At 41.6% G+C, this 9,485-nt stretch overlaps 1 protein-coding gene across 3 annotated transcripts in view; it reads right to left on the bottom strand.

The window, feature by feature from the left end:
- Positions 1 to 301: 301 nt before the first annotated feature.
- The window catches only part of pdgfba (platelet-derived growth factor beta polypeptide a), a 16,191-nt gene continuing 7,007 nt past the window's right edge, over positions 302 to 9,485 (bottom strand). The window contains exons 2-7 of one of the 3 annotated variants that reach the window (XM_028567819.1): positions 7,414 to 7,516; positions 5,559 to 5,624; positions 5,222 to 5,418; positions 3,215 to 4,370; positions 1,780 to 1,915; positions 302 to 1,175 (exon numbers count right to left, since the gene is read on the bottom strand). In XM_028567819.1, the coding sequence (XP_028423620.1) occupies positions 1,788 to 1,915; positions 3,215 to 4,370; positions 5,222 to 5,418; positions 5,559 to 5,624; positions 7,414 to 7,516 (1,650 nt within the window). In that variant the 3' untranslated portion in view covers positions 302 to 1,175; positions 1,780 to 1,787. Of the gene's footprint in view, positions 1,176 to 1,779; positions 1,916 to 3,214; positions 4,371 to 5,221; positions 5,419 to 5,558; positions 5,625 to 5,728; positions 5,819 to 7,413; positions 7,517 to 9,485 lie in introns of those variants that run through there. The other 2 variants (XM_028567830.1, XM_028567838.1) reach the window with 2 other exon arrangements.

Raw genomic sequence — 9,485 nt, 5'->3', positions numbered from 1 at the left:
CAATGCATTATATGTGCTTGAAATGTATGTGCATTATATATATCATGCATGGACACATCACACAGATGTACACATACATGTATACTCAAACACGTACACAAAATCTGAAACACAAGTAGACAACTATAAACAAATACGCATTGAACATTTTTATTTTTTACTAAAAATAACATTCATAACAGTAACAGTTGTACAACCAATAATTATAATCTGAAACAGTCTGCAACAATAATTACACTTGAGAACTGGAGGACTCCATATCCTCCTTTTTAAATAAGTTAAGAAATAAAGTTTTTCTCCCCAGAAATCATTTTCTAAAAGCATTTAGACATACAGTGTTGGCTATAACTGGCTCATTTCTAAAAGCCAGGTCTTTAAGACTTGCTTTAATGTGGATATTCATAGCATGTTATCTAGGCAGGCATTTGGTTGTTATTCCATTTTGATCTGGCAGTAGTACAAAACGAGCAGGTTATCAATATTTTCCAGTACATTAAGCTACAGTACATGGTAGAGCACTTCTCTAGTCAATGTAGTATGATCAGTGTATGGCTACTCCAGTGTTAAATACAGTTAGATTCAGACATTGTAGGATAACAGTAATGTTTGGCATTGAGGCCTGAGCTGCACTCTCCAGTTTTCCAGTTATTGTCCCAGTGTAGAAATCCAGTTCTCCACTTTTCCAATGTTATCTTGAGCTCCACATTTAGCCTCCAATAATGACTTCTTAGTCCATGTCATTGTCAAGTTCTCCATTTGTGGACCAATAAGTAGTTGAGTTAGAAGTCAAATATGTTAAAGCAGCCAATCGATGGCTGTCAACTGCATGAAGAGACCACCAGTCTAGCATTGGATGTATGATAATCTTCCATCGATCCACGTTATTGAAATCCAGTGTTTAGTGTGACAAATATCCTCTATTCCAAAGAGTTTAATGAGATTGCACTTAAAATATATCCATAAAGCCTGACGCTCTGCGGCAGCTCTGGAGCAGGAAAGGTGGCCTTCTCTAAAGCTGTCCAATAAAAAACAGCGGCCCACGTCCCATCACCTCTGTGGATCCCTCAGCAACCGTCCACAGAGGCAATCATCCCACATTCAAGAATCCCATGTTTCTTGTCTCTCCATAATCCTTTGGTACAATTTGTCTGACTTTTGGTTAGCTTTACCATTTCCTGTCAGGGAAAGAAAAAATCATAAGATAAATAAGCTATTTTTTAATTTGTTTACACTCATAAATAAATTCATCTCACAACCTTTTTTTAACATATGACTGTAGTCACTGTTGTCACTCTCCCTCAGTCTCTTTTGACTTTTACCAACTTTTTTAATCAAATTATTTATTTACAAATGCTGTACATATAGCTTCCATTCACCTCCATCCTTTTGCACAGACAATAATTGTTTTGTTTTTGTTCCAGCAAAGAAAATTCACCTTTAAAGCAGCGGTATAAAGATGGTGATTCACAGAAAAAAAGTCAAATAAATGGCAATCTGTAAAAACGTTTAGCAAATTTACATATTCTTATTCTGGCATTCAGCCTCACAGAGTTTGACTGCAGGAAGAAACTTAATTTGTGAAGTTGCAGGTGAATCTAAGACTCAGTTTGTTATTTTACTGCCCAGAAGTCAGGCTCTGCTTTAGGGATTCAAAACATCAAAAATACATTTGCACAGATGATTTCTCTCATCCTCTCTCTCATTATGTCCCCATGCTGCCTCAGTTAACTAAGGCAGGGTTATTACCCCTCCCTCCATCCCTCAGGCTCATTCGCTCACCTGCAGCTCTACATGATCATGGCTCGGATGGCTGTCTTGCTGATGCGTTTGCGGTGTTTCCTCCTGCGGCGAGGCGAGGCTGGACGGAACGGGGCCCGACGGGCTGAGGGCGACATGGGAGCCGCAGTAGAGAGGGCTGAAGGAAATCAAGAGAAGGTAGAGGACACAGTAAGTACAAAAGTTAACAGTGAGTGTTTTTTTTTCCCGACCAATTATAAATGCAGCTCAGCTATTTTTAAAATATACATTAAAATCGGATTAGTGGTGTCAAAGATGTAATGTGCGAGAGATTAGCAAAACAATAATAAGACTTTTCTCCTCAAAAAACTCACAACACTGGTCATTTGTTCAAACAGCTAAAAAAAAAAAAAAAAAAAAAAAAAACAGAAGCAGAAGGAAGTGTGACACGAAAGCATCTGACTAACACTGGAGGCTGAGTTTTGTGTCCTCTTAAGTTCTTAGGACTTGATACTGTCACTGGAGGGCCATGAACAACCATCAAACACAGAGGAGGAAAAAAAACAATGACTGGTAGAAAAACACTAGATAGAAAAAATAACATAAAAATAAATAATAAAAAAAGGGAACCAAGCTAAAAATGAATCACATTCCAACCTTTTCATCCTGGTTTCAATAGCAGTATATAGCACCAGTGAAGAATAAACACAGGGTGTGTATAGCTTCTGTAGTGTCTTAAACTGCTCTCTGAAGGGCAGCTCTGTGTAACAAAGTCTGTGACCCCCTGCAGGTTTCAGTCAAACATGAAGCAGTGGGAAGTCCGACTGCAGAGCTCTCAGAGGGTTTAGGAAGAATAGCAGGACACATGTGGTCATGACGTTTGGTCGTGAGTGTGCAGTGGGCTGCTTCCTATCTGGGAAACTCCCCCATTCGTTCTCTCATACATTAAAAGCTACTATTACAAGACATGCTCTAACACGGAGACATCACACACATGGCAACTGGACTGTAGCGGTAGCAGTAGTGGTTACCCCTCCGTCTCCCCTCTGTCATGGTTATGTCATCAGGGTTATCTCAGATTGGGCTTTAGATGTCATAGATATATGACGTTAGATACATATCGCAATAAAAAGCCTGTGTTCCAAACATTGGAGTCAAGGTCAGGGAGGGTTTAATGAAAGACGCTGCTAAGTTGCATTATGGGAAATGTAGAATCCGTTGTTTTTGGAGCGTGACCTATACCAGGGACTACAAGTCAGGATATCTTGGCCTCTGCTGTCTCACTTTTAAGCTATTATATTATAATCTTGTGAGTCCCCAAACTTAATTAACTGCCTGGACTGCCTCTTGCACTACATGTCCAATCTGTAATTGTTGGAAGAACTAATATTAAAATGCATTCGGCAAAAGTGACCAGTGACATGTAAAACCAACTTTCATCCACACTTACACACATTCTCACACAGATGAGCGGTACCTGTTTTAAATGTGGTCGGCTTTGGTCTTTGCTGAGGATGATGCGGATGAAGATGAGTCTGTCGATCCGGTTCCCTCTGTATTATCTCCAGAACTTTCTGTCTCCTCTCCTCCTCTGTTAAATGACTAACCCCGCCGGTCAGATTTGAGTCTTTTTCCTTCCCCTGATTGGCCAGCTCTGCCCCGGCCGAGTCCCCACTATTGGCAGACCCACTTTCCTCCCTCTCGTTCCCCTGTCTTTGACTGGTCGTAGCAGTCTCAGTCTGTTTGTGTTTCGTGACCTCTCTAATTGTTTGGCTGGTCACTGAGTCTTTCTGATTGGTGGTCATTGGATTGGTGGGGTTTTGTTCTAATTTGGGCGTCTGGGTTGGGCTGTCAGGCGGAGAGGCGCTGTCTGATTGGGGAGTGTTAAGTCGATATTGTGTCCTCAGCTCTTGGTCCTCCGCTGCTCCATGGTTGAACTGCTGTGGATAACGTGGCTGATGATGATACTGATATTGCTGCGGAAACTGCTGCCTTTGCTGATGCTGCAACAACTGTTGCTGCCTCTGCACGTGATCTGGATGATGCACTCCCCCACCGCTGTTTGCTACATGCACGCCGCTCTCCTCCCTGCTCCCGTCATACCCGCTCCCGTGCCCGACCTGCTGGGTGTTTCCCATGATGCTATGCTCCGCCCTCGCTTCAGATGGCCAGCTGCTAACTGACCCGAGCACCCCAGCAATCGGCTGGTGCACCCCCGGCTGCACATGTGCGGGCGCCTGGTGCACCCTGGGCTGCGTCCAGTGCACCAGCTGGGTGTAACTTCCCTGCTGCCACTGCCTCGCCACCGGCTCACGCTCCTCAGGGTGGTAGTGCTGCTGGTTGTGCTTCAGGTCGTCGTGGCGATGAAGGTCGGCCTTGGAAGCGTGAGTCTTTGGTGGAGCTTGGTGGACGGTCCGGGGGAGGGGCAAGGGAAGGTGGGAGGATGGGGGAGGCTGCTGCGGTGGAGGTGGAGGGGGGTTGGGGTTGCTCTGAATGGAGGAGTGAGATATGGGAACAGATGAGGAGGAAGAGGAAGACGAGGAGGATTGGCACCTGCAGGTGACGTGGTCTTCCACTGAGATGATGGCTTTTTCGTAGTGGGCTTTCCTGTTTATGTACTGGATTTTTATCACCTGGATAGGAAGAAAAAAAATCAAAAAGATTAGCACACAAAATCTGACACAAATCAAACATTAATGAAGTTTGGGGTCCAGAAATGACGGAAAACCCCACAGAAACTCCAACAAATCAATCTCATTGTTTTGTTTCACTTAAACCAACATACTGTTGCTGTGCAATGGCACCTGTTGCAACCAGCAGCAGAGCAATCTGATTGGTTGAAGACGTTTCCAGGCAAGCTAATAATTCCATAAAATTTGGTGGCTTCATTCCAAGACTTACTGATGAATAAATTGCTGGAGAAAGAAATGTTGGGTTACGTGTTCTTGAAGTTACATACATGTATAGAATCAGGTTCTGCATATTAACTTGCAATGTCTACCGAAAGGGTGCACATCATCCTTTGAAGCAATCATATTAAAATGACAACAAAGATTTTTTTAAATCTTCTGAGCCTTTGATAAGAAGCAAGATGAGAAGATTGATACTACTCGTATGACTGTAAATACATAAAATAAAATTTAAATAAAAGTATGTCTTAAATATGTAGCTCGAGCCATTAGAATGTTACCTTAGCTTAGCGTTACAGTAAAGCTGCAGTGGGTAGAATGTAAATAAACACCAGAATTTGAAGTATAAAAGATTATCTAAAGTCTGAAAACAGAGCCAAGAGGAGGTGCAGAAGTCTGGTTTTCTCTCAGACCACCTGAATTACAATATGATGAAAGATTATTGTGGAATTTTTGCTAAATGACGCCAAAAATAAAGCGCCTGTCGCAGCTTTAAGACTAGAAACACGTGGAAACAGCTAGCATGTCTTTGTCCAATGGAAACTACATTTTCAGCTGCTGAATGCACTGTGTACCTGCAGGTATCTGCTGGAGGTGACGGTGGGGACACACTGCAACAGTCTGGTGTTACAGCAGCCCGAACATCTCTGCACCTCCACGCACGGTGGCCATAACAGGAAGTTGGCATTGTGGCGGTCCAGCATGGACCTGGTCACCTCCATCACCTCCGTCCGAACTTTACACGCCGCCTGCTGAGCCGGCTGCGCCTCCACTGGTAGGAGAGGGAGCAAGAAGAGAATGAGGAGGATGATATTTGGTAGGAATGACATAGGAAGTGTGGAGAGACAGATGGCAGAAGCAGAAGGATAGAAAAAGACACAGGAAGGGACACAAATAGATAAGGAAACCTACCAAGACTTCTAGTGTATCGGCCATGGGTGTGGTTTGTGAGAATATCATGCTCGTCTTCTTCCTCTTCTAGAGAAAAAGACAGGCGAGGAGGGGAGATTAAAAGGAGGGAAAATACGGGGGGGAGGGAATGAGACAAAAACAAAAACAAAGAGTTAATAAAGTCAACTTACAATAATATCTTCCAACTTTTATCTGAAATTTGGGCCACATTGAGCCAGCACTTTTACAAGCGATGAGCGAAATCTGTAAAGCATGTGAGGCTGTTAGGGCAGTTTTTAGCAAAGCTCATTGTTCAACGTAAAAAGGAAGCCATTTTTTTTCTCCTCCCGGTAAAACAATTAGGCTATTTTCTGCAGCAATTTGTCTCCGCAATGTCAAGAATACTATTGACGAGAGATATGAGATGTTAAATATAGCTCTTGTGTAGATCTGTGAGCGTGTTTGCACTCTTACATATGTCGTTATTTCATACTGTTGCCCCTGAGTCCTAATTATATCCCTGGTGTAGATTGCTTTTGGTCACTGTGTGTGTGTGTGTGTGTGTGTGTGTGTGTGTGTGTGTGTGTGTGTGTGCTAATTAACTGCCTGGTGCCTAAAGAGAACTTTTTTCTTATTGTTCTCAAAAGGTAGTTTGTAATTTTATCTGTGCCGTTATCTGTTCCTACATGTTTTGGGAGACTGACTGTTTTCTTCATGTAGTAACAATTCTGTTAAAGCACACTGGTTCTGTAACTCACAGTAAATCGTGGTGCTTTGAGCTAAGTGCTAATGTCAACACAAAATTTACGATGACAAGCAACAAAATCTGACCACAAACAGAACATGGCGTCGTAAAAACCACAATAATGACAACACTCAGATGCATCCAATAAATCATGTATCTACTGCCCTTAAAAAAGACTTGTTCCCAAACTCACAGGACTCAGCAAAAAAAATAACAAAAAAAAAGTTTCTTGATAAAAACATACACTCTGAGTCACTTCCTTGTGAGGATCCTTCCCTCAGTTGGTTCCTCTCTTGTTATGCCACTGTGTTATTTATGCATATGGGATGATCAAAGAGCTGTCGATTAACATATGTGTATGTGTGATATGATTCTTCAGAAGGATAAGATTAATGAATTTTTTAATCACCCGCCGAGCTGCGTGTGCATGTGTCTGACTGTTTAGGTTTTCGGGGGGGTTGGAGGCATCGAGGGGGGTGGTGGTCCCTTTCCGTCACACAAACACACACATCCATATTTCAAAGCACGGAGAGGAATCCAGAGCAGGAGAACAATGCAGCGACCTTGTGCTGGAAGTTTCTCTCTCTGTCTCAGATTGTCCGAAAAAAAAACAAGGTTACAGCTCTCTTTTTCTCTCTCCCTCTCTCTCCCTCTCTCCCTCTCTCTCTCTCGATCTCTCTGGTTAGAGCCTGCTTTCGTTTTGAGTACGAATACTATGTAAAGATGAAGGATGTGGACGTCTTCATGAATGTGTGGGACTGCGAAGGCATTCTTTTCTCTTTAACAGACCTAAAAATCATCTCTAAAGTTAATTTAATTGTGTTTTATTGTTGTTTTTATGTTTTGTTGTCCATCTTTGTCTCTCACGCTCTCTCTCTCTCTCTCTCTCTCTCTCTCTCTCTCTCTCTCTCTCTCTCTCTCTCGATCAAGCTGGTTCATCATTCTTGCTGCTGCTGTCTCGGGTAAATATTGCCTTAACATGCAGCTTGGCATATACGCTGATGCTCTCCCTCACTGCATTCCTATCTCTTCAGGCCTCTGTAGACACACACAAACGCTTACCTCCTCCACGTCTGTGTTATTAGTGTGTGTGTGTGTGTGTGTGTGTGTGCGTGTGTTGGTCATTAGTACCTATTGCATTTGTCTCTTGCAGCAGCAGCAGCTTCAAGTCGTCAACAGAAGAGATGGGAGAGTTCCTCACCAGGTCGACCAGCGACGAGGGAAGCGCATCACCCTGTGGAGGCAGATAGACAAGCGGTGGTCATGCACTTTAGCCTCGAAAACAACAATTTTTGCAAGGTATGCCAATAAAGTTTTGGGTGCTATTAGAGTGAACAGAGTCAGTAGCGGTGTCCCAATTGACCCCTTTAAATCTGCTGATTTCTAGAACAAATACATCATAATAGGCCAGCAAGGCTTAAGCCACTAAAGAAATGCAACCATTTCCTACTTGAATTATAACCATTGTACAGGATCCTTTGAAGCCCTCAGTATCCTGTAATCTATTGTGCACCATCAGTTGTTTAACGAGGCATTCAGGTGGTCCCCATCAAATTAATAAAATCACAATGTTGCATTGTTCTCACCAGGTATTTGTGCTCAAGTGCATTCACTGATATATACTAGGATTGTCACTGATTTGGTTAATTACAGTTCTTATACTTGGGATGAACTGAAATTAAACAACAGCAGAAGGAAATGCAAATATCTCATAAACGTTACATGAGATAAAAGATATTTTAATCTTTTTTTTCTTTCTTTAAAGTTCATCTATTTTTTACCATTCTGAAATATCAAAAGAGAAAGTGAGGGGGAGAGAGAGAGAGAGAGAGATGTACAGCGAAAGAGGGCTGATGTATAATATCTCATTCCTCTATCTCCTGTCAACACTTGCTCCAGTTTCACTTCCTCCTCCTGCAGAGGAAATGATGGTTGTGATTGGTGTTTGTTGCCGCTGTTGCCACTCTCTCCCTGTCTGTTTACCCACAAACACCGCAGTTGCCCCCGGTGTAACACAGGAAATTAGCCTCTCTCATCTTTCTCCCAATGCAATTTCAGTTCAATTTAACATGCTTATATAAGGTCATGTTCAAAGTTTACAAAACTTAACTGTAATATCAGTTATTACTCGACAAAGTTTTGTAAGTAATTACATTTTTCACTCAATGAACTAAAATTAATGTGATCCAGTGTGGTTGGTTCGGTGGTGTGGTTGTGTGTGTGTTTTTTATGGAGATCAGAGGCAGATTACCGCTGTCTGTGTCACATTTAGCTTTGATTGGCTGTAAATTGATACTATCTCAGAGCAGTTGGATCATCAGTTGATACAGTCACATGCCAAAAAGGTGCCAAAACTAATCTGGGTGTGTTAAATAAATTTGGATAACTCCCTGAGATGCCAGGAGAGAAAAGTAAAAGCATTCATTTTCTCACTGCCCTCATGATACAAAATCTATGAAATCTTCACAGTATCTTACAAGTAAAATGTGGCCACTAATGATGTAGGCAGGGCTCACTCCCCAAATACAGTTAGTCAGAAAAATATATAAAACATTCTTTACAGTCACATTTTGTATGTAACAGTGTTATCTGTCAGAGCTTTTCCATTCCTCCTGTGGATTTTTGAACCTTATTCATGAATGCAAATGCCCTCACACTGAATTTAATGGGGAAAAGAATATTTCTCATATAGTGTGCACTTTATTGCTGACATAATTTTCCATTATTATTATCAAGAGCATCAACGTTCAGAACACTTTCTGCATTTATTCAAGTTTTCTGTTACCGATTTGTTGATTGAATGTCCAACCTTTTTATATTTAAACTTTATTCAACCGCAAAACTATGATTTTAGCCCAAATAAAACACTTTTTAGCCAATCTACTTTCTTCTTGCATTCAAACGAGAGTGATTATACAGGACAAACGCGGCTTAGTTAATGTGATAACATTCTGTTGATGAGGATGAGATTAAAATATTATCTTTTAACACTGCATTTATATCTGCATCAATGTCCTGCTAATTCTCCAGCCACATGCCATTAAACCATTGCAGTAGAAGAAGAGGGTGCAACAAGATATTCAAATTTAAAAAAGATCAAAAATCAAATCAAAAAGAAAACTGTGTAAAATGTAATGAAAATATGGCATTTATGTGTTTTGTCAAGACACTTTAGTGGATTTTTAGCTATCCTGCTTTATGCG

The sequence above is a fragment of the Perca flavescens genome, chromosome 2, assembly GCF_004354835.1.
Source record: "Perca flavescens isolate YP-PL-M2 chromosome 2, PFLA_1.0, whole genome shotgun sequence".
Lineage (NCBI taxonomy): Eukaryota > Metazoa > Chordata > Actinopteri > Perciformes > Percidae > Perca > Perca flavescens.
This window is presented reverse-complemented; position numbering and strand designations above follow the sequence as displayed.